Source organism: Dromiciops gliroides, chromosome 2 (genome assembly GCF_019393635.1).
Source record: "Dromiciops gliroides isolate mDroGli1 chromosome 2, mDroGli1.pri, whole genome shotgun sequence".
NCBI classification, from domain to species: Eukaryota; Metazoa; Chordata; class Mammalia; order Microbiotheria; family Microbiotheriidae; genus Dromiciops; species Dromiciops gliroides.
The window spans coordinates 369371168-369397013 of record NC_057862.1 but is presented as its reverse complement, the minus strand read 5'-3'; the positions used below and the strand labels follow the sequence as shown (position 1 = coordinate 369397013).

Genomic DNA, 25846 nt, shown 5'->3' with positions numbered 1-25846 from the left:
TCACCTCTGGATCCTTGATTATCTTACCTGTGTTTTACATTATTACATTGCCCAAATCCATTTAACTCTTTGTGCCTGTTTTCCGTGTATAAAATTAGAATGTTTTGAAAATTAATGAGAAAATATGTGGAAATAATTTGATTTCTTCAAAGGAAAGATTCTTTGTAAAAGTTTTCTTTTTTTAAAATAAGTAGCAAAAGTGTGGTTTGTAGTTAAATAGCTCACATTTATAAAGCACTCTTTAGTATATAAAATATTTTTCTTTCAACCAAGTGAGGTAGGTCATACAAGTATTATGTTCATTTTAGGAAACTAAGGCTTAGAGAGGTCAGTTGGCTTGTTGAAAATCTCACAATTAATGACAGCTGGGATTTAAACTTCAGTCTTCTAAGAATCTGTGTTATTTAACTTTTGACATATGATACAGGAAATCAGTGGTAAAGACTATAATACACATGCACTCAGTCCAGCACAATAAAATTATAATTAAAGCAATACTTATAATAATCGTAGCATTTATATAGAACTTTAAGGTTTGCTAAATGTTTAATAAATTTCTCTTTTTAACTTCACAACAACCCTGGAAAAGGGTGCTATTATAATTTCCATTTTACAGATGAGAAAACTGAGGTAAATTAAAACTGAAAGTAATTAAATTACTTGTTCAGGGTCACACAGCTAGGAAGAATATGAAGCTGGATTTGAACAGAGGTCTTCCTAACTTTGGGTTTAGTGCTTTTATCAGCTCTGCTATCCCTGGGACCATTTTTTCCTTCTCTAAACGTGTAATACCTTTTTTTTAGGTCATTGAAGTATTGATTCGATCAGAAGAAGGACTATCAAGAGATACAGTAAAACACCTTAACAGCATTGAAGAACAAATCCTGGAAAGTTTAGCATGGACCAATGATTCTGCATTGTGGGATGCTCTCCACATTTCTGAAAACAAAGTTCCTACTTGTGAAGAAGTGAGTTAGGGCAAGGCTGGGTAACATTGCATGTCTGTATTTTTGCTTATCCCATTCTCTATATCTGGAATTACCTTTCCTTACCATTTTTGCTATTTTACCTATTTTTTTTTTACTATTTTACCTATTCTGAAGTTGAAATTAGTGTTAGTAATAATAATCTCTAGCATTTATATAGCACTTTAAGGTTTGAATAGCACTCTACAAACATTATATCAGTTTATTTTTTGTTTCTTTAATTTATTATTTATTTTTGACATTTTCTTTTTTAACTTTTGAGTTCTAAATTCTCTCCCTCCCTTCCATCTCTCCCCCACCCAAAGAGAAGGCATACATGTGAAAGCATGCAAGATATATTTCCATGTCAGAAAATAAATAAATAAAGTGAGAAAATTATTCTGCAGTTTGTACACAGAGTTCATCAGTTCTCTCTCTCTGGAAGTAGATGATATTTTTTCAGCATGTTTCCTTTGGAATTGTCTTGGATCATTGCATCGATCAGAGTAGCTAAGTCTTTCACATTTGGTTATCATTACAATATTGCTGTTATTGTGCACAGTGATCTCCTGCTTCTCACTTCACTTTGCATCAGTTTATCTAGGTCTTGCCATGTTTTTTTTCTGAAACCCCTTTCTCTCCCCATCTTTTTTTTTCCCCCCATATTTTTTTACAGCATTATTGTAGTCCATCATAATCATGTGCCACAACTTGTTCAGTCATTCCCCAATTGATGGTGATCCCCTCAATTTCCAATTCTTTGCCTCCACAAAAAGAGCTGCCATAGATATTTTTGTACGTATAGGTCCTTTTCCTTTTTCTTTGATCGCTGTGGAGTATAGACCTAATAGTGGCAATATTGGATCAAAGGGTATGCACAGTTTTATAGTCCTTTGGGCATAATTCCAAATTGTTCCCCAGAGTGATTGGGTAATTCACAACTCCTCTAACAGTGCATTATAGTCCAGATTTTTCCATATCTCCTCCAGCATTTGTCATTTTTCTTGTCTGTCATGTTAGCCAATCTGATAGGTACCTCAGAGTCATTTTAATTTACATTTCTCTAATCAGTAGTAATTTTAGAGCATTTTTCATGTGACTATTGATATCTTTGATTTATTCTAATGAAAACTGACAGTAATTTGTCAACTGGTGAATAGTACTTATTTTTATGAATTTGGTTCAGTTCCCTATGTATTTGAGAAATGAGACCTTTATCAGAGAAACTTACTGCAAAATTTCCCCCAGTTTTCTGTTTTCCTTCTAATTTTGACTATATTTGTTGGTGCAAACCTTTTTAATTTAATGTGACCAGGTCTCTTGCAGCCATAAGCACTAGTGATTCTCTCTACCCTGGAACTGTGACCCAGAACTCTTAGATATGGGCAATAAAGTTGCCATTCAATACCTGACGTACCCAGTGCCAGCAAAGAGTCCCCTGTGAACTCTCTCTGACAAGTTGTTCAACCTCCTTACCATCTCTTGGTTGAGAGCTCCTGAAGCTGCTGCTTCATTTACTTTGGGCCAGCCTCCACCCTCATGTCACAGACTTCTGCTGACTACCTAAGCTTTCTTAGGCTGGAAAAATATCTAATTCTGACCTCTTTTTGGCTCTGCTGCTTCAAAATTTGATTTGAGGCATTATTTTAAAAGTTGTGTGGAAGGGAATTTTGGGAGAATTCAGCCGAGTTGCTGCCTTTACCATTTTCTAATCTCAGTTTATCCTCACAAGAATCCTGGGAGCTAGGTGCTATTATTATCACCAATTTACAGAGAAGGAAACTGACACAGTTGATGGTTTAGTGTTTTGTCCAGGGTCACACCACAGAAAAGTGTCTGAGCATGGATTTGAACTCATGTCTTCCTGACTACCCAGCTGCCTCAATGCTATCTCTGAAAAGAAGCAGCAAGGTGGTGCAATAGATAGAGTGCTGAGTCTAAAGTCAGAAAGACATAAATTTAAATCCTGCCTCAGATACTTCCTAGCTGTATGACTTTGGGCAAGTCACTTAATCCCTTGTCTGCCTCAGTTTCCTTAACTGTAAAATGAGGATAATAATGGCACTTACCCCACAGGGTGGTTGTGAGCATCAAGTGAGATAATACTTGTAAAGTTCTTAGCACAGTGCATACAGTTGGTGCCTAATAAATGCTTATTTCCTTCCATTCTTCTTTGAAGTCTTCCTTGATGTTAGCTTCTTCCCTTTCTTTCCTCCCACTGCCAGACCTCCTATAGCCTTTGTTTATACCTCTATGTGGTCATCCGTCTGATGATGTATTATGGATATTTGTGTGTTTGTTCTATGTCCCTCCTAGGTGCTGAGCTGTCTCATTTAGCTTTGTGCCTCTCCCTCTGTGCATCAGAGCAAGCACTTGATGTGTAATTTGTCATGTTAGACTTTGATGCTTTAATGGATCCAGGACGTCATTTTGTAAGATTCTGGTCTATATCTTTCTGTGATCCTGAACAGTGTGCTGGAGGCCTTCCTCCTGGCTTGAAATATAATGAATCCCAGAACAACATTGTCCATACAATCAGCCCATCTCCTTTTCTAGTCATACACTTCCTATCTTTTGTGTCACTTCCAGTGTGTGAGTCCTTAGTCATAATCTGCTGCATCTTCCTTACTACTTTCCTGCATTTTCCCATTGCCTTGTGGGCCACATTCTTTTCTGATTCTTTAAATATCATGGTTTCCCACATTGCACAGCCATGACCAAAAGGGTAAGATCAGTGTTGAAAACATGAGCTTCCATAAGAAGCTGCCGTGTAGGGCCTTTGAAAGCTCTATGCAGTTTTCCAAAAGTAACTGAGCTCCTGAGGAGGTGCTGTGGAGAGAGGCCTGGCTTAGAGTCAGGAGGAACTGAATTCACATATGGCTTCAGACACTTACCAGCTATGTGACCCTGGGCAAGTCATTCAACCTCTGCCTGACTCAGTTTCCATTTCTCTAAAATGGGGATCATAATAACACTTACCTCCCAGGGTGGTGAAGATCAAATGAGATAATATCTGTGTAAGTATTTAGCCCAGTGCCTGGCACATAGTTGACACTTAATAAATGCTCATTTCCTTCCCTCTCATTCAATTAATTCTGGTCTCAGCTAATTGTCCAAGGTTTGTACTGGTTAACTAATTCAGTGGGGTGTTCATCCAGCAATATGTCATAGACTGCACAACAGGAATTCTTCATTCATTTTGCTTATATATTATAAAAGAAGTAACAGTTTATTTGTAAGCTTCATTAACATGCTATTTTTATTTTACACACCATATGTCATATGCAAAGTACACATTTTGTAGTTATTTTATGACTCAAGACACTTAATAGCTCATTTCTTCCTTATGATATTCCCTTTTCTTTTCCCTCCTTTAACTTTTCTTTTTATTTTCACTGGATTCCATCTATTTATATTTTCCACTTTGGGAATTTCCCCTAACTGTTGCCTGACCACTAGATACTCATACTTCCACCACTCGCTCCAAGGTTGGAAGAAACTTGACATGTTCAAAATCTCCCATGCTTTGAAATCTTTGAGTCATGGATTCTGGCTAATCTTCAGAATTCCTCAGCATATCTACAGAGGAAGACCTAGAGGAAATGGAAAAGATTCAAGGGAAAAAAGAATCATTTGCGGGGGAGGGGGCAGGTAATGCTTCTCTTAGAGTTTATCCTAAGCAGATTTTTGCTTTGGGTTTTTACAGGTCATATTTCCTAACAACTTGGAGACAGGAAATGTTCAAGGTCATCTCCCAATGATGCCGTTGTCTCCCATAGTGCACCCTCGTGTCAAAGAAGTTCGGACTGACAGTGGGAGTCTTCGACGGGGTAGGCTTGAGGAACTAAGATATTTTTTTTCAACGTTAAAGTTGTAGATTCTACTAATAAATTTAAAATGTGCTTATTAGGGATTTAATAAAGAACTTGAGTACTTACTCCATAAGTTAATAATACTAAATGTCTCATTGTACTATTCTGACTTAGGCTCAGTAAGCGTAGCCACATGTAGGTGTGTGTAGGCATGTTGGTGTGTGTTGGCATGTGTACATTCCTAAAACACACATCTACAATATGCTTACAATATATGCCTAAAATACACCTACAATACATGCCTAAAGCACACACCTGCAACATACACCTTCAACACATGCCTACAACACGCACCTGAAACACATGCCTAAAGCACACTCAAGGCACATAGAAAATGCTCATGATGTCAAAATTTGTTATCCACATCTATGTCTATGTAGGTGTAGCCACGTGTGTTGGTGTGTTGGCATACCTACAACACATGCCTAAAACACATCTACAACATATGCCTAAAACACATCTAAAACATGCCTACAACACACACCTACAGAACATGCCTAAAGCACACACCTTAATATGTGGAAATAATTTTTATAGTTGAATTTGTACCTTTTCTTGCTCAATTTCATTTTAGCTCTAAATATTTCATAAAAACATAAATAGTCAAACATATCCCACAGGTGTAACTAAAGCCATAACCATAAATAGCTTTTAAATGGAAAGTTAACTAGAAAAATCTGTTTTTCCAAGTCTGTCAATATTAATTTTTCAATTTTTAATAATTATAAATTTATTTTGTTTGGAGGTTCCAAGTAAACAGTGAATCTTTTCATTTTGTATTCTCTTGTATTGTATCTCATGGGATTTTGAAAACTTTGTATTTTCATTTCAATTGCATGTCAAATGATTCAGCAACTAAGAAATTGCTTTGCCCTGATTATTTCATATCTCTTTGAGGCCATGCAGATGGCCACTTCACCAGCCCAAGACACTTACAGACTCAACTGGTCACCCTCCTTGCAGACACCTGGATTCTAGTTAGGTAGCTTTGCTACCGGGTGCCACAGCAACAGAGGTTCACAGAGTGCCTGTCCTTGCCTGTTTTGAAATTTCACAACTGAGCCCACAGTTCTGGGTGAGATATGAACAGCACGGTGTCATCGGTGTCATTCATACTTCTTAAGAGCTTCAGCTTGGACCTGATGGATCAAGTAGTTTCTTGGGAATGCAAGGAGCTTTAGTAGGGATTGCTCCTATCCACCAAATCCAATGGGTCCAAGTCAGAGTTTCCTTAGTCCACCTTGTGAGTTATAGCAAGGATTTTCTTGACTCACTGTAGTTATGAGCTTCCTTCAGAATTCAGTTCAAGCATGACCTCCTACATGAAGCCTTTTTAAATATCCTCAATTGTTAGTGCCTTCCCCACTGAAACTGCCTTATAACTTTGTTTATACTTAAATATGTATATCTTGTTTCCACTGATAGACTCTAAGGTACTTGAGGTAAGGGATTGTTTCATTTTTTACTTTCTATCACCAATGCTGGGTATGTAGTTGGTGCTTAATAATTTCTTGTTGATTGGTTGATTGACTTCAGGAGTGGATAGTGTTAAGGGGTCCCCTGAACTTGTCCTTCTGAGCTGCCTTATTTTCCAGAAACACTGGACCCAGAGTATTTAAGAGGTCTTGAATGTATCAAGGATGAAGTTGCCTCTCCATGCTAGCTTGAATTGACATAATTTGTTGTTTGCACCGCAAGGTGGATTCCCTGTGTGTCCTTGGGAGTTAAGACAGGTGCCAGTCAGTCTGCATTAGACTGAGAAACTATTTGTGCAGCTGGGACCCTTGTAGATAAGCCAACCATCATATCTTCAGAGTCTAGCAGTTTCCAAGGGAAAAGAATGCTGCTTTTTCTATCTTACTTAATTATGATTTCTCTTCTCCTGCCATTCCCATTTAGCTGGAGATTTCTGTTTCACAATTTTATAATTATGCCAGCTTCTGCTTAAAGTGTGAATACTTTGCACATGCTTAGGGTTCCACATGCATGGTAATTTTTCTTATAATACCTAGTTTTTCATGTAAGTTTCATGAAATTGTGATTGTCTGTTGACAATAGGAAGGACTTAAACTAAGTTGAGGCTGCTCTCTCTCCCTTTTCTTTCTTTGACTCTTTTCCTGTCAGGAAAGATGGAGAAAATAAAGATTGGAGTATCTCTTTGATCCAGTCCTCCTTGTACCCTACTGTCCTTGTGTTCCCTGGGCTTCATAAGCCTCTTCCCTATAGATGGATAATTACTCAAGGACACGGGGACACACTAGATGGATGTATTTGAATGTCTCAAACTGTTTAACATTTGTTTTTTCTGTATACTTAGACCTGCAGCCATTATCTCCAATATCTGTTCATGAGCGCTACAGTTCTCCTACTGCAGGAAGTGCTAAGAGAAGACTTTTTGGAGAGGATACTTCCTCAAAAATGTTTGTAGACAAGACTGCAACAGAAGGAAACAAGTTGAAAATTGCTTCATCTTCAAGCATTAGTGCTGAAAATGTATCTTTTTTGCCTGGACAAAGTCTTCTAACTGTGGCACCAACTGTAGGAGCAACAGGACAAAAAGTTACAATTCCATTGCATGGTAAAAGCTTTTTAAAATTTACCTTACTTTGAATTAATGTATGAGAAATGACATACCAAGTCAGAGATGGTCCATTCAGCCCAGTACAGTGTTCTGTCAATGGGACCAAAAATAGTTTATGAAAGCCAGTTATTGGCTGTGTAACCTTGAATAGGTTATTTCAGCTTTCTATACCTTGGTTTTCTTGACAAGGATGGGAGGGTTGTACTTAATGGCTTCTGAGCTTGTTTATGATACTATGGTAGCCTAAATTGGAACATGCTAATATTGTTAAAAATTATTCTCTTTGGGGGCAGCTAGATAGCACAGTGGTAAAGCACCGGCCCTGGATTCAGGAGTACCTGAGTTCAAATCCGGCCTCAGACACTTGACACTTACTAGCTGTGTGACCCTGGGCAAGTCACTTAACCCTCATTGCCTTACAAAAAACAAAAACAAAAACAAAAACAAATTATTCTCTTTAATGTGTGATGTTTAAAATTTAATGTGTGGTCGCCATATTCATGTCCCAAGTTTAAGGAAAACTAGCTAGGTTTATTTATAAATTAGACATTTTAGCACCAGTTTTGGACATTAAGGATATATTAGTGAAAAAAGAGAACACCTGGGTCAGAAAGTCAAGAAAAGGCCTATCTAGCCTACAGTTCCAGCCTGTCTTCGTTCTTCCTCAAGTCGTCCACCACCAGCCTGTTTAAGAGAGAAACTGAGTGAGGAAACTCCCTCTGCATCCCAAGGAGAGGTGGTCCTTCCACCCTGCTTCAAGCTAATTGGATAGCATCACCCAAATCCATTGGTTCACTGGACTTGAGGGTGGTCCTGTGTTGAGGTCAGAGTCCACAGCTTCTGAGAACAATACCCTCTTGAGGGCCAGGCAGATGTAGTTTCAATTGAATTAACTTTAAGTTAATCAGTGAAGTCAGTTAGTCTCAGTCAATCCAATCAATCCCCTCCAGTTGGGGCCTTTGGGAGTTTGCAAAGCCCATTATTTTCTCACAAATGTCTCTAAGGATTTTGGAGCTGGAAGAGACCTTGGAGATCCCTTATTTTATAAATGAGGAAGCAGAGGTCCAGTGAGATTATTGGTAGACTTCACCAGGGTCACATAGGTGGTGAGGAGCAGAGCTTGGCTAAATCCCAGATCCTCACTCCAGAGCCAATATTTCTTCCACAGTTAGGTGGCATGTATTAGCTGGCCTTCCACTAGGGAAAAAAAATAGATTGTGAAAAAATGTGTTTGTCTTCTATGATATTAACCCCAAAAGATTCTATTGCTTTGCTTCTTATTATCTAAAGCTGAATTCCTTATTTCTTTATTTGAGCTAAGTAGAGTTTGAGCAAAACATTGTCTTACATTTTAAAATGAGTAATAGTCATCAAGATTTTGACTTGATATTTTGTCTATATATTTAATAAATACATACAGTATGTGTGCACACACATATAGTTTACTCAACACTTTAACTTATTTTATCAAGAAATAAAAGATGGGGGGGCAGCTAGGTGGCGCAGTGGATAGAGCACCGGCCCTGGATTCAGGAGGACCTGAGTTCAAATCTGGCCTCAGACACTTAACACTTACTAGCTGTGTGACCCTGGGCAAGTCACTTAACCCCAATTGCCTCACCAAAAAAAAAAAGAAATAAAAGGAGGGGCAGAACCAAGATGGCAGAGGAAAGACTGTAATTTTCAGAGCTTCCCACATGTACAGTGAAATCATTTTCCATCCAAAGACGGCTTAAAAGGGCAGCAGGGGGCAGGGGGGCAGCTAGGTGGTACAGTGGATAAAAGCACTGACCCTGGATTCAGGAGGACCTGAGTTCAAATCTGGCCTCAGACACTTGACACTTACTAGTTGTATGATCCTGGGCAAGTCACTTAACCCTCATTGCCCCACCAAAAAAAAAAAAAGGGCAGCAGAGAAGATCTCCTGTACTGGAGTGAGAGAGGAGCACAGCTGCGCTGCCCAGATCCAGCCCCAGGCAGGCTGCACCTCCAGAGCTTTGGAATCATCAGCGTCAGCAGCTACTTCTAGAACTCAGCTCATGGACTGGTGAGGGGATCCAGCAGTTGGCTGGGAGGAGATAGCAGGGGTGTCTGCTGAAGCTGAGGCGGAGTGCCTGTGTTCTGAACCAGGAAGCAGACTCAAGTGGCAGCAGCCCAGTGGGGAAGGGGCACAGACACACCAAGCTTACAACCACAGCGAATCAGATTTCTGCTTCCAGGTTAAATAGTAAGCAGGGCCATGGTTACTTACAGGCCAGGTGAGCTGAGAAAGTGCCTCTCCTTAAATTGTACCACCTGGGACCTCCTGAAGCTTGGGACAGTGTGTCCTGGAAGCAGTACCCCACTTTAAGGAGTTAAAAGCCAAGAAATAGGCTAGGATAATAAGTGGGCAGAAAAAGATTCAGACCATCAAAGGTTTCTTTGGTGACAAGGTAAATCAAAATACACCCTCAGAATACACCTACATCCAAAGCTTCCAAGAAAAATATGAATTGGTCTCAGGCCATAGCAGTACTGAAAAAGGACTTTGAAGATAAAGTAAGAGAGGTAGAGGAAAAATGGAAAAAGAAGTGAGAGTGATGCAGGAGGGTCATGAAAAAACAGTCAACAGCTTGAAAAGCCAAACTGGCCAAATGGAAAAGGAGGTACAAAAGCTCTCTGAAGAAAATCATTGCTTAAAAATGAGGATTCAGCAAATAGAAGCTAATGACTTTATGAGAAATCAAGAAATAAAGCAAATCCAAATGAATAAAAAAATAGAGGACATTGTGAAATATCTCCTTGGAAAAACAACTGACCTGGAAAATAGATACAGGAGAGATAATTTGAAAATTATTGGACTACCTGAAAACCATGATCAAGGAAAGAACTTAGACATTATATTCCAGGAAATTGTCAGGGAAAATTGCCCTGATATTCCAGAAGCATAAGGTAAAATGGAAATTGAAAAAATCCACTGATCACCTCCTGAAAGAGATCCCAAAATGAAAACTTTCAGGAATATTATAGCCAAATTCCAGAGCTCCTGGGTCAAGGAAAACGGCAGCTAGAAAGAAACAATTCAAATACTGTGTAGCTACTGTCAGGATAACACAAGATCTAGCAGCTTCTACATTAAAGGACTGGAAGGCATGGAATATGATATTCCAGAGGGCAAAGGAACTGGGATTACAACCAAGAATCACATACTCAGCAAAACTGATCGTAATCTTTCAGGGGGAAAAAGTGGGACTTCAATGAAAAAGAGGACCTTATGCAATCGTGATGAAATGACCTGAATTGACAAGACTCTAGAGAAGCTAAAAGGGTAAACTAGAAAAAGAAATCATGAGGGATGTTAAAAGATTAAACTATTTACATTCCTACATGGGAAGATACTTCTAACTCATAAGAAATTTCTCAGTATTAGGGCAGCTAAAAGGAATATATTTAGAGGGCACTGATATGAATTGAATATGAAGGGATGATACCTGTAAAGTATTTATTTTTTTATCTTTTTTTTTTTTTTTGGTGGGATAGGCAGGGTGGGGTTGCTAGATTTGGGCTCGTGGCCTCCTGGGTACAGGGGTTGTGTTTTGTCCACTGTGTCACCTAGCTACCACATGATGTCATCTTTAAAATAAAATTAAGGGGTGAGAGGAATGCACTGGAAGAAAGGGAAAGGGAGAGGTGGAATGGGGTAAAGTAGCTCACATAAAAGAAACAAGAACAAGCTTATGGAGTAGAGGGGAAGATGGGGAAGGAGTGAGGGAGGGAATGAGCCTTACTCTCATCTGAATTGGCTCAAAGAGGGAAAAACATACACACTCAAATAGATATAGTAAAAATCTTGTTCTGTGGGAAAGTGGGAAGGGAAGGTAATAAGCGGGGAGAGGTGAAGGAAAGGAGGACAAATTGAGGAAGGGGGCAGTAAAAAGCAAAACACTTTTGAGGAGGGATAGGGTGAAAGAAGATAGAAAATAGAGTAAATATCAAGGGGAGGGAATAGGATGGAGGGTAATAGTAACTGTTAAAGAAATGATGAGCAGGATGCTATCAGGACTTAAGAATTTTGATCATTGGTACCCTCACGAGCATCCATGGACCTGATTCAGCCTGAAGATGGAAGTATCATTTTTGTTATCAAGCCTAAAAAAAAATTATGAAAAATTGTTAAGCAGTCTTCTGTTTCTCAAACCTAAAATTTAACATTGTTAAATATAGATTCCCTTTACTTATGGAATAAGAGACCAGATGCATCATAGATTGATAGTTATTTAGTTTTGGAATTATGAACTGTCAAGTTCATATGGTTTAGTAGAGGGTAAAATCCAGTTGGTTCTAGAGTTATTATAGAAACAAGCCTTGGCTACCAAGAGAAAGGGAGCAAAAAAACTGAATTCAAGGGTTCAGCTTTCTTGCTGGTGTCTCATGAGTTTGCTGGCGCAGCACACCAGCAGGCCAGAGGGCAGAATTTCTGCTAATTATGAATGAGTAAATGAATGCATGAAAAATGTTTGTAAAATGTATGAATAACATCTGAAAATAATGAATCCCCACAGTCTTTCCATTACATATGAAATCTTTTAGTTCTTTGATTTCATTGAAGATCCAAGATCTTAGCTGCCTTGTTTATTAAACCCATCACTAAGATAGACTAACTCTTTGACAAAGATTTATGGGCAGGTAGGCGGTGCAATAGAGCACTGAGCCTGGAGTCATCAAGACCGGAATGGCCTCAGATACTTACTAGTTGTGTGACCCTGGGCAAGTCACTTTACCCTGTTTGTCTCAGTTTCCTCATCTATAAAATGAGCTGGAAGATGAAATGGCAAACCACTTCAATATCTTTGCCAAGAAAACCCCAAATGGCATCACAAAGAGTCAGAAATGACTGAAACAACTGAATACCACCATCACAAACATTGGATATGTGAGAAGATCTATGTGTTCTCTGTCTTCAGGTGCAATAAACAAGAAAATCTTTGAGGTTGCAGCATTTGAGAATTGGGGAAGGGGGGCAGCAAGGTGGCGCAGTTGATAGAGCACCTGCCCTGGAGTCAGGAGTACCTGAGTTCAAATCCAGCCTCAAACACTTAACACTCACTAGCTGTGTGACCCTGGGCAAGTCACTTAACCCCAATTGCCTCACTTAAAAAAAAAAAAAAGAACAGAAAAAGAGAATTGGGGAAGGGCTTGGTAACCAGGCACGTAGAGCATGCAGGAGTAGAAGCCCTACGTTAGTGCAATGCTCTTTCAACTTTGTTTCAATCTAGCCAGTGCTGAATGTCTTAGAGTATTTTGTCTTGATTGAGCTGAAGCTCTTATCCCCTATTTTTTTTTCCCTCTGAAGTTCCTTTCTTTTTTTTTCTTTTTCTTTTTTTAACTTAAAAGTACAGACTTCTTTATAATTTTAGCTGAAGGTTTTTCTTTGGTCAGTTAACACTTGTTTATAGTTCCTCAGATTCATATTTTTTTCACAGCATTCCCTCTATACATCTTTCTGATGACATGGAAGTAGGGTTCTATAGAATTTAGTTATGCCTTAAAGATGCAGAGGCCTAAAAGAGAATAAAATAAATGTTCTGCAGTTTTGGGGGGTATTTTGGATTTTTTTTTTTAAGAATGTAATTAAGCAATTCCAAGTTGTTTCTAATACCTCAGGTGTTAGATCTTGTTAATCTTTTTCTAAATGTGTCAGAGTCCCTTTCTCCTCTGGCTCCTACATTTCTTATTCAAATGATGTCTAAGGTACTTTTCAATTCTCCATGTTTTCATGAAGCATCAGAATTATTCACTGATCATCATTTGGGCTGTACGTTTTCCCTTTTGCTTCTTTTTTTAAAAAAATTTTTTGTTTTTCTGGGCAGGGCAATGAGGGTTAAGTGACTTGCCCAGGGTAACACAGCTAGTAAGTGTCAAGTAGCTGAGGCCAGATTTGAACTCAGGTCCTCCTGAATCCAGGGCCAGTGCTTCATCCACTGTGCCACCTAGCTACCCCCCTTCCCTTTTACTTCTTGACATGGCATCCATGTGCACATTTATTTTGTGGTTTTGTGATAGTAGCATAATTCTCCAAGCAATTGCAGTAACACTGAACCACAGAAGCATCTTGAATTTACAGTAACTTTTTGAACCTTGTCATGAGATTGATTCAGAGGCTCTGTTTTCTCTTGGTTATTCCCCACTGCCCTATCACCATTTGGATATCATATGGCCTACCTAACATGTACTCTACAGCAGAGATGTCATACATATAGCCTGAGACACTCTCAAGTGTGACCCAAATCAGATTTAAATGTATTTGGGAAATATTTAACCAAAAAATATATATTTTAAAACTAAGTCAGTATGTGGCCTGCAGGGATGCTTATATATGGATTAGTAGCCCTTTGTTTGTATTTAAGTTCGACACTACTGCTTTCCAAAACTGTACTTGTTAGTAGACAATTTTAAGCCCACAACTTTAACTTGATCTGTTATTGTCACTAATCCGTGTGTGTGTGTGTGTGTGTGTGTGTGTGTGTGTGTGTGTGTTTGTCTTAGAATCTTCTTAAATAACTGACTGATTTAGGTAGATCAAAACCTCAGAATAATTTATGGCTGCCACCTTTTTTATAATTTTTTTAAAGGGAGATAATGCCATTGATATTCCTTGGAGTATATATTCAAATTTAGTATCCCATTGCATAAATGGAGACATTCTTTTTCATCTTCTAAATGAAAATAGGATGAGCTGTTTCAGGAGATATTCAGGTGGAAGTTCGATGGCCATTTACTGCGGATCTTGTGGAAATGTATAGTTCTTCAGGGGAGGGGATTAGATGATCTTTCAAGGACCATCTTGATAAGTCACTTAATTTTCTTGTATATTGTTTTCCAAGTGTGTATATTATTACATATACAGTTCATTTCCAAAATTGAGAAATTATTCTTTGTTTTTCAGGTGTTGCCACTGATACAGGAGGGATCACAGTAATACCTATGCAAATGAATGTAAACGAACAATCTAGAGTGGAGAACCCTGTACAAATACCAATTACTGCTCAGTCATTAAGTGGTACTTCTCCAAAACAGTCCCAAGCAACAAAAGCTCTAGAAATGCATCAGGCCGGAGTAAGCCGACCAAAAAGAACTGGATCCCTAGCACTGTTTTATAGGAAGGTAAATGTTTCCCTAGCACCTTCAAAGAACTAATTCAGTACATTTGGAGAGAATAAAGGTTCATAGAATATTTATAGCCATTCAAAAAAAAATAATAAGTATGGCATATCAAAAATCATGGTTCAACCTCTGAAATTGTCAAGTAATTATTCCCGTAATTGACTTCTTTTGGTTTATTATTTTTACTTAACAATAAAAGAATGCTTTGGGGGCAGCTAGATGGCACAGTGGATAGAGCACCGGCCCTGGAGTCAGGAGTACCTGAATTCAAATCCGGCCTCAGACACTTGACAGTTACTGGCTGGGTAACCCCGGGCAAGTCACTTAACCGCAATTGCCTCACAAAAAAAAAAAAATGCTTTTATCATCTACCAGGAGTGTATGGACATATTAATAGCTTATATAGGTTTTTAGCCAAACAGTATTTTTTGTATAGGATTCTAGAGCTGAAGTGGACCTCAAGAAGCCATTTAATCAACTCCACAACTAGATGTGTCTCTCATTCTTAAGATTCTTTAGGGACTTTTTCCATTTGTCACCCACTTTCAGCACTTGATAATTATAACTCTTAAAAATTCCCTTTATAGTTAATCTCTTGGTGTAAATTTCAATTTAATCCCTACAGTTTGCTACACTGTAAAGAGCAGCTAATCATTTAAAAAGTAGTGTCTTCAGCTTCTCCACATAAAATAAGCCTAACCTCCTTTAATCCTTCCATAGCTATAACACTTTCCTCATCCTTTTTTTCAAATTTGTTCTTTTGTGGGTTATTATTTTTGTTCTGTATTTCAAAAGTTTGGGCCATCCAGACAGACACAGTGCTTGGACTAGTTAGTCATTAGGGTAAGATGAACAAATTACTTTCTATATATTAAACTCATGTTATAATTATATAGACATCCTTTTTTAATGTAACACTTCACTACTTTAAGGATCTATTATTTCATAAGGTTCTGAATGTTGTCAAACATTTCAACACTTTTCATCTTATATGGTTATATACATTGCCTTGAAGATATTTTAAGTGTTTTTACAACCTATGCCTGCTTACAAGTGTATTATGAATTATGATTTATAAATATTAATAGTCCAAATAACTTGTGTTCTGGTATAAAATTTTCAGTGTTGCTTATTTGCCCACAGTCTGATTTTATTTAAGGTACTACCTAAGGATTTTCATATTCTTGACCCATGTCCCCGAAATTATTTATATAGCCTTTTTAACACATACATGTGTTCAAGAATCACTTATCTTGAATATTTATTGAATTATAGCCCTTCTTTTGGGTAAACAAGGGACTAGGGGAATAGAATGTTGTATATACTGTTAGACATGCTCAGTTTGTTGCTTGGTTTTACTTAACTGTTTTTGTTTTAAGGGAAAACTCATTGCAGAAATGACTGTTATAAAAACAAGGACACAAATAACATTTTTTTTTTTTTTAGAAAAAGTGATTCACTTGGCTTTGTGCTTAATATATTGTGCCTTAATCCATCTTAGGTCTATCATTTGGCAAGTGTACGCTTACGCGATTTATGCTTAAAACTGGATGTTTCCAATGACTTGAGAAGGAAGATATGGACATGTTTTGAGTTCACGTTAGTGCACTGCTTTGATCTAATGAAAGACAGACATTTGGATCAGCTCCTCCTTTGTGCTTTTTACATTATGGCAAAGGTAATATATTGGTTTGGGAAAGTGGTTTTTATCCATATTGCTTTCACTTTAGGTGTGAACTTGATCGTTTGAACTTTATCCTGCATTAGTTTTCCCCTTAATAGACCAAGTGTTTCTCACCTTTGTTAGGAAAGTAGAAAATTCCAGTTATTGTTATCTTTATTTCCCTTGTTTTATTCAAGGTTCCAGAAGTATCATTCTCTCCACATAGAAAAGCCACTCTAGAAATTAAAAATTCTCTTGCCCTTAGAAATAATCTAGTCCAATCTCAGCTTTTGCAGAGAAGAATACTACAGACAAAGAAGGAACAGTATTTTTCTCACCAGCAAAGATAGTAGAGTAGGAAGAAGTCATACAGTCCAGCTCTCCCTACAACTGTTCCAACAAAGATCTAAGAAGTGGGCCAGATGGAGTAATGATCAGGAAATCTAAAGAGACACCACAGTGAATCATTTTTCTAGCCCAGGATCATAAATTTTGCTCCTAGGCAAGTGACTAGGGCAAGAACCTAGAAAACAGGTTGTTGGCAGCTCTATTGCTTTGACTTTAGAGAACTCAGATTCAGTCCCTAGACACAAACTGGGTAGACTGGCATCTGTGTTGTTCTGACCCTGGAACTGTTTCTAGGACTTGGGCAAAAGATAAGTAGCCAGGACAGTGGCTATAGGACAAAGGGTTGGCCTATAGTTCTGTTACTTTGAATCTGAAGATTTCTAGCTAACTAATAGGAGGTGGGTACAGAAAATATATACTTGAGCACCACCCAGACAGAAATCTTCAATTTGTTGTCTAGACCTAAACCAGGGTTAGGAGCCTGGAAAATTTAGTGCAAAAGGACAACAAATAGACCATGCCCTAGATCAGACTGCTAAGGACTTGCTAGAACTTTGCAATATCCTGACCTCACCCATACCTGTGATCTTTGAAGAATATAACATTCAATACCCAGAGAATGCAGTGATAGCACACTAGATAATACAGGCTAGGACAATGTAAAGCCTTGGCATTCCTTTCAGAAGTGCACAGAGCCTAGCCCTAACACATGGTCTCTATTCAGCAAATATGGCTGGAAGAATTATTAAACAAAAAGACTCCATGATAAAGAGGTGTTTGAAATGCCTAAAACACAAACCCAGAAGAGATTAATCCCAAAACACAGCCTCAAAGAAAAATGCATCTTGGCCTCAAAATTTCTAAATCACATTTTAAATGAATTGAGAGTTCTAGAGGAAAGACTTGGAAAAGAAATGAGAGTTTTGGATAAATTATTTGGAAAAAGAATTAACAGCCTTCCTCATGTAATAGACACCTTGAAAATCTGAATGGACCAAACAGAAGTTAACAGAGCCATGAAACAACAAATATTAAAATAGTCAAAAGACTGAAAAAAAATAGAAGTATAAGTTATCATATATAAAAACAAATTACCAGCACCGTCCCTGGAGTCAGGAGTACCTGAGTTCAAATCCAGCCTCAGACATTTGACACTTACTAGCTGTGTGACCCTTGGCAAAGTCACTTAACCCCTTTTGCCTCACCAAAAAACAAAACAAAACAAAACAAAAAACCCCAATTACCAACCAGGATAACATTGTACACAGTGACAGCAACATTGTGTGATGATCAACTGTGATAGACACTCAGCAGTGCAATGATCCAAAACAATTTCAAAGAACTCATGATAGAAAATGTTTTCCACATCCAGAAAAAAACAAAACTGTGGATTCTGAATGCAGATTGAACCATACTATTTCTATTTTTTGGCTAGTTTTTTTCCTTCTTTGTTGAGGTTTTCCCCTTGAGCTCTGATTGTTCTTTAACAAAATGACTAATGTAGAAATATGTTTAATGTGAATGTATATATGTATGTGTATATATATATATATATATAACCTATATCAGATTGCTTTCCATCTTGGGGAGGGGGAAGGGAACAGAGGGTGGGAGAAAAATTTGGAACTAAAATTCCTATGAAAACAAATGTTGAAAACTATCCTTACATGGAACTGGAAAATAATAAAATACTTTTATTAAAAAAATAATTACTATGAAAAGAGAGAGAAAAAGAGAGTACCTTGATATCATATTTCAAGGAAATCATGAAGTAAAACTGGGTAGACCTAATAAAACCAGAAGGCAAAGTGAAAATACATGGTATTCATCAGTAACCTTCTCAAATGCCAAAATGAAAAGTCTCAGGAGCATCATAGCCAAAATCTAGAGCTTGCAGGTTAAAGATAAAATACTATAAGCAGAAAGAAAAAAACAGTTCATGTACCAAGAAGCCACAATCATGATTTAGTAGCAACTACCATAAAGAAATGGAGAGCATAGAATACAGTATTCCAAAACCTAGAATAACTCACTCAGAAAAACTAAGTATAATCTTTAATGTAGTGGGGAAAAGGATAGGCCTTTACTAAAAGAGAAGACTTTTAAGAATTCCTGTTATAAATATTAGATCTTAGGGGCAGCTACGTGGTGCACAGTGGATAAAGCACTGGCCCTGGATTCAGGAGGACATGAGTTCAAATCTAGCCTCAGACACTTGACACTTCCTAGCTGTGTGACCCTGGGCAAGTCACTTATCCCCCATTGCCCTGCAAAGACAAAAACAAAAAAATAAGACTAGAGCTAAGTCAAAACTTTGAATTATAAATATCATGCTGAAGAGAAACATAAAAAGGTAAATACTGGTGAGCTGTAGGAAGAAACTCATTTCAGAGTTGTTTTCATTTGCATTTCTCTAATCAGTAGTGATTTAAATCATGTTTTTATATGACTATTGATAGCTTTAGTTTCTTCTAAAAAAACTGCCTGTTCATATCCTTTGACCATTTATCAACTGGGGAATGGCTTTTATTTTTATAAATTTGTCACAATTCCCTATGTATTTGAGAAATGAGGCCTCTATCAGAGAAACTTGCTGCAAAATTTTCCCCCCAGTTTCCTGTTTTCTTTCTAACTTTGGATACATTTAATTTTGTTTGTGGAAAAGTTTTCAATTTCATGTAATCAAAAATATGTTTTGCTTCCCATAGACCCTTCTGTCTCTTATTTGGTCATAAACTCTTCCCTTATCCATAGATGTGACAGGTGCATTTTAATAGAGGGAAAGAACACAGGTATCCCTCAGAAACCTAATGTCATCATAGGTCATAGAGGGAGTTAAAAAAGAGAAGTGGGGAGTAGTTTTGTTTTACATATTAAAAGAAGAAAGTTGAGGAAATGGGGAAGAATACACTAGTGAAGAAAGAGGTGAAAAAGATGGGAAACATCTCATAATTGAGATGTAGAATACTACACAAATTGGGAGAAAGGAGTGTGGGAATATAAATCATTTGAACCTGAATTTCATATGAACATATTGTTATATATATTCAGTTCAACAGAGAAACAAGAGAAAGGGCATATTCAGGGAGGCATTTCTCCTAAGTAAAACAAACTAAGCTTGAAGGGTGTTTTGTGAAGATGAGTTTAAAAGGAAAGAAAAGGGGCAGCTAGGTGGCGCAGTGGATAGAGCACTGGCCCTGGATTCAGGAGGACCTGAGTTCAAATCCAGCCTCAGACACTTGACACTTACTAGCTGTGTGACCCAGGACAAGTCACTTAACCCCAACTGCCACCCCCACCCCCCACCACACACACACAAAGAAAAGAAATGTGTTAGAAGATTTGATTTGGAAAAGATAAACAAGAAACCACATTATGTTGAAAGGTTCCATAAATTATATCAATATTTGACACATACATACCAAATTGGCATAGCATCTAAAGACTTAAAGGAAAAGTAAAGATGTTAAAGGAAGAAATATACTGTAAAACTATAAAAGTGAGGGACCTCAGTGAACCCCTTTCAAACTTTAACCACAAATAAACAAACAAGACAGAAATTAAGGTCCTGAATAGAAAAGTTATATATGATAGACCTCTGCTTTATTGTTGTTGTTGGTCCATGTATATATGCTTTAAAATAAGAGAACCCTGGGGGAAGCTAGGTGGCGCAGTGGATAAAGCACCGGCCCTGGATTCAGGAGTACCTGAGTTCAAATCCGGCCTCAGACACTTGATACTTACTAGCTGTGTGACCCTGGGCAAGTCACTTAACCCCCATTGCCCCGCAAAAAAAAAAAAGAGAACCCTAATTAAATTGTTTATTGTTCTTAAAGTTAATGCCTTTATGGATGGTCACTTTAAATATAAACTATTTTAGGTTTTGGTCATACACTTTTTTTCAATTAGAGTTGAAAAATGCAGGAGTTTTTTTTTCCTTAGGTAACAAAAGAAGAAAGAACTTTTCAGGACATAATGAAAAGTTACAGGAATCAGCCCCAAGCAAATAGCCATGTGAGTAATAAGGTTTTTTTACTGACAAGAAATATAATAACTTTTTCTTAAATGGGTTTCTGCTAACACTTGAAACAAAGGACATAATTCCATTTATATATTATACATGTTAATGTACTTTAGGTTTTCAGGTTTATTGGATATTATTAAACTGAAGAGACAGCATGTTGTAATGAAAGGACAACTACAGTAGGAAACAAGAAACCAGGAAATCTGTTCCTATAGCTCTTCCCCATTTATAAAAGAGGTTTTAGATTTATAAGATTCTAGAGAGCTAGTAAAATGTCTTGAAATTAGAGTTTTTAGACATTAAAGTTAATCCTTCCAACTTGTTCTTTTTATGGAAGAAACTGAGAGGCCCAATGGAAGAAAGTGACTTGTCCAGCATCAAGAAGTAAGTTAGTGACAAAGTTGGCACTAGAATTCAAGTCTTTTGACCATCATTCTAGTGCTTCATAATGCTAAAATGTTGAAAACTTCCAAATTTGGTGGCGTTATTAACATAAGTTAAACTTTCTTACCCTTCACTTCAGAGTCCTGTTGCTTAACTATTCAAGGTGGAAGCTAAACATTTCCTGAAGTGTCATTATGGAATTTTATATATGCTTTATAAAACTTTTTTGTTCAAATACAAATTTTAAAAGTTGTAATTTTAAAAAATACCCAGTATGGAAATGGACTAAACCCCACCCCCCAAACTCACTTATCAGAGATTTATTTTGACAGTTTGAAATTCTATATCATTCTCAGTATGTCCTCATGTGGTTCAGAGACAGAAAAGCATATTCAAAGATATAAGTTCTCACCAAGAATTCCTCCCCAGCCAACCCAAATCAACAAAATCTTCAATAACCAAAAAATTTGGGGCAGCTAGGTGGCACAGTGGATAAAGCACCGGCCCTGGATTCAGGAGGGCCTGATGTTCAAACCTAGCCTCAGACACTTGACACTTACTAGCCATGTGAACTTGGGCAAGTCACTTGATCCTCATTGTCCTGCCAAAAAAAAGGAAAAAAGAAAAGAAAAATGAAGGGATTGGACAATGTGGCCTCTGAGGTCCCTTCTAGCTCTAGACCTACAATCCTAGATATGTACATACATGTACACATATACACCATTACATGAAATGGATATACACCTAAACACATGGACCTGGGCTCAAACACCACCTTGGACCCTACTTGTGTGACTTTGGGGAGTCACCTTTCTTAGCCTTAGTTACTTCATCTGTAAAATGGAGGAGGAGACAATTAGACTAGATGGACTCCAAAGGTCAATCCAATTCAAACTCCAAGATCCTACAACACTATTTAAATATATGAACATGTGAATTATCATTAAGAGAGGAAGCATGGGGGCAGCTAGGTGGCTCAGTGGATAAAGCGCCGACCCTGGATTCAGAACTTGAGTTAAAAACCAGCCTCAGACACTTGACACTTACTAGCTGTGTGACCCTGGGCAAGTCACTTAACCTTCACTGCCCTGCCCAAAAAACAAAAGAGAGGAAGCATGGAGTAGTGGAAAGAGCATTTTCTGAGAAAGACTTGGACTTTAGAGACCTAAGTCCAAATCCCACACTTACTAAACAATGGGGCCACAAGCAAGTCAGTTCTCAGCCTGTTTTCTCACCCCAAAATGGAGTTAATTAACATATATATATACTTACTATTCCTGATACCTACACTATATATAGGGAATTGAGTTTAATTTATAGAGTCATTCCCCAATTGATAAATTGTCGTTTTCAGAAGAAATCAAAGCTCTCTTACAGTCCTATGAAAACCACCTCATACCTATTAGATTGGCTAATATGACAGAAAAGGAAAATTACAAATGTTGGAGGGAATGTGGGGAAATTGGGACACTAATACATTGTTGGTGGAGTTGTGAACTGGTCCAACAATTCTGGGTAACAATTTAGAACTATGCTCAAAGGGCTCCAAAACTTCATACCCTTTGACCTAGCAATATTACTAGTAGGTCTATATCCCAAGGAGATCAAAGAAAAAGGAAAAGGACCCAGATGTACAAAAATATTTATAGCAGCTCTTTCTGTGGTGGTAAGCAATTGGAAATTGAGGGGATGCACATCAGTTGGGAAATGGCTGAACAAGTTGTTGTATGTAACTGTAATGGATGTGAGAGTTGGAATAACACTCCCTGCTGGGAGGAATATTTTGTGAGTTCTGGTCTGAGGACATAGCCATGTGGCCTTGGCATCAGGAAGTGATGTTTGCTCGTGGGTACTGTCAAGCAAAGCTATCAGCCAATCAGCTTGGAGGTGTGTGTGTGTGTGTGTGTGTGTGTGTGTGTGTGTGTGTGTGTGTGTGTGTGTGTGTGTGTGGACCTTTTTCCTATTTTCATGAGAGGTTTCTGGGAGGAGGAAACAGTGAGCTTTCGCCTGAGACCTTGTTCTGAGTGGAGCTGAGATGCTGGCTCCCTGAGATAGATAAAGGAATCTTGGCCTCTTTCTCTCTCCTCACCAAATTCTTATGCTTTTTTTTTTTTTTTAAGTGAGGCAATTGGGGTTAAGTGACTTGCCCAGGGTCACACAGCTAGTAAGTGTTAAGTGTCTGAGGCCGGATTTGAACTCAGGTACTCTTGACTCCAGGGCCGGTGCTCTATCCACTGGGCCATCTGGCTGCCCCAATTCTTATGCTTCTTAATACTTAGAAGTCTAAACTCCTGCTAAAGCTTATAATTTATGGTGACCACTCATTAGATTTTTAGGCAGTCTAGTTAGAATTTTAGCCCATTACAGATAGCAACTATTCATGGAATACTATTAAACTAAAAGAAATTAGGATGGTTTCAGAAAAACCTGGGAAGACATATGAACCGATGCAAAGTGAACAGAACCAGGAGAACATTGTACACCATAACAGCAATATAATACAATGATCAATTGTAAATGACAGCTATTCTGATGAAGACAATGATCCAAGTCAGTTCTAAAGAACTAATGATGAGAAATACTATCCACCTCCAGTGAGGGAATTGATGGAGTCTGAGTGCAGATTGAAGCATATTTTCAATTCATTTTTCTTGCTTTTTCTTTGCTACATGCCTAATATGCAAATGTTTTGCATGATTTTACATGTAGAATTGATATCACATTTCTTGCCTTCTCAGTGGGCCAGGGCGGGTGGGAGGGTCAGCGAATTTGGAACTCAAAATTTTTTGTTTGGTGTGTGTGTGTGTGTGTGTGTGTGTGTGTGTGTGTGTGTGTGTGTGTGTGTGTGTGTGTGAGGCAATTGGGGTTAAGTGACTTGCCCAGGGTCACACAGCTAGTAAGTTGTCAAGCGTCTGAGGTCTGAGGCCGGATTTGTACTCAGGTCCTCCTGACTCCAGGGCCGGTACTCTATCCACTGTGCCACCTAGCTGCCCCCAAATTTTTTAAAGGTTAAAAAACCCCATAAAAATACTGTTCTAAACCATATCTATACTTTGTCACTATCAGTATTCAGTGGACTTTGTGTCCTCTTTTGGTCTCTTTTCTGTATATGTAGTTTAAAAGTGGTTTTTTTCTTACACGTAAATCTATACTTTTCTAATTCTGCTATATTTTATATCAATATCTTTCCATATTCATTTTTCATTTGCTATTTGCAAAATGATGTTTGATTATATTGCTGTTCCCCTGGCTTGTTCATCTATTTCCTAGTTGTTGGATATACCTCACCTTGGGTTTTAAAGAATTAAAACATAACATTTTTCTAGAAGTATTGTTCATACATATCTTTGAAAATAAGTGAAATATTTCTGATAGATGCTGTATAGTTTGAAATATTCTGTGAACAGAAATGTCCATTCAGTAAATTCTTACTATTTTGCCTTCATTTTGGTGTTTAGTAAGCTGTGCTACTTTTTATGACTGCAGTAGCCTTTTTCTCCTTTCAACTATAGGTTTATAGAAGTGTTCTGTTGAAAAGAATTCCAAGAGAAGTTAGCACATACAGTAAAAATGTAAACGATACCGAAATGACAGACTATGGTAAGTAACCAAATTTAGTTGAATATTCTTTGTTCCTGCTTACAAGTTTTTGTTATGATGTATGCATTATAATGAACTCCTAGAGACTTATTACTTATGCCAGTCTGGTGAAGCCTGTGAACTCTTCAGAATGTTTTTAAATACATAAAATAAAACATGTAGGATTACAAGGGAAACTAATTTTATTGAAATACAGTTGTCAAAATATTAAAAAATCTACACACACAAAAAAGCAACTCTTAGATCCCAGGTTAGGCAGTTTTGCCCTTAATGGTTAATCTCCTTTAGAGAAAGTTTCCTAGTATACTTACATAAATGAACAAAATTCAAAGCAGATAACCTATTAATAAATGGGGGGGTCACTTTCTTAGCATAGGTTCAAGTTACTTTCCAGAATAGTTGGACCAATTCTTAGCTCTATCAGCAGCAAATTAGTGTGCCCATTTTCCCACAAAGCTATCAATTTTATGCGAGAAGAGGCAAGACCCTGTTATTTATCATTTTATATACACACACACACACACACACATATATAAAATTTTCACTTTATTTTTCTTGTTATATATATGTATGCTGATATGCTCTATGCCAGTCAGGTTTTATTTTTCATCACTGTTAATACACTCACATTCATTCCTCATTACCATGGATTATGGATAAATTTGGGATAACCAACTCCTCTAAGTTGACTTGAACCAAAATGGAAAAGTTCCCAACTCTTGTACAGAAGCAGACTATGTCTTTTTTAAACATGTCCTTTTCAACAGATTTAGATTGTGCAAAAATACCAGACTGTTCTACAGGATCAATGAAAGAGGAGAGAGGTGATCTTATCAAATTCTACAATGAAGTTTATGTAGGAAGAGTGAAGTTATTTGCACTAAAATATGATTTGTCAAATGAAGATCATGTGGTATGTATATGCAAAATTTCCTATTTCCCACCTATTGCTTTTCAGCTGCATTTGTGGGCCTATGGGGGTTAAGTGACTTGCCCAGGGTCACACAGCTAGTTTAGTGTCAAGTGTCTGAGGCCACATTTGAACTCAGGTCCTCCTGAATCCAGGGGTGGTGCTTTATCCACTGCTAGCTGCCCAACATTGACTATTAATGGGAGAAAGCAAATAAAATGTATGTATATATGTATATTGGGGCAGGTACATGGTGCAGTGGACAGTGCCTAGCCTGGAGTTAGGAAGGTTCATCTTCCCAAGTTCAAAGGTAGCCTTCCTTGACCACTGAGCTGTGTGACCCTGGACAAGTCACC

At 37.7% G+C, this 25846-nt stretch overlaps 1 protein-coding gene across 1 annotated transcript in view; it reads left to right on the top strand.

The window, feature by feature from the left end:
- The window catches only part of RBL1 (RB transcriptional corepressor like 1), a 64193-nt gene that overhangs the window by 36667 nt on the left and 1680 nt on the right, over positions 1-25846 (top strand). Inside the window, exons 13-20 of the mRNA XM_043984333.1 lie at positions 804-968; positions 4672-4795; positions 7155-7415; positions 14344-14561; positions 16063-16239; positions 20515-20586; positions 24493-24580; positions 25348-25493. Of these exons, the coding sequence (XP_043840268.1) occupies positions 804-968; positions 4672-4795; positions 7155-7415; positions 14344-14561; positions 16063-16239; positions 20515-20586; positions 24493-24580; positions 25348-25493 (1251 nt within the window). The remainder of the gene's footprint in view (positions 1-803; positions 969-4671; positions 4796-7154; positions 7416-14343; positions 14562-16062; positions 16240-20514; positions 20587-24492; positions 24581-25347; positions 25494-25846) is intronic.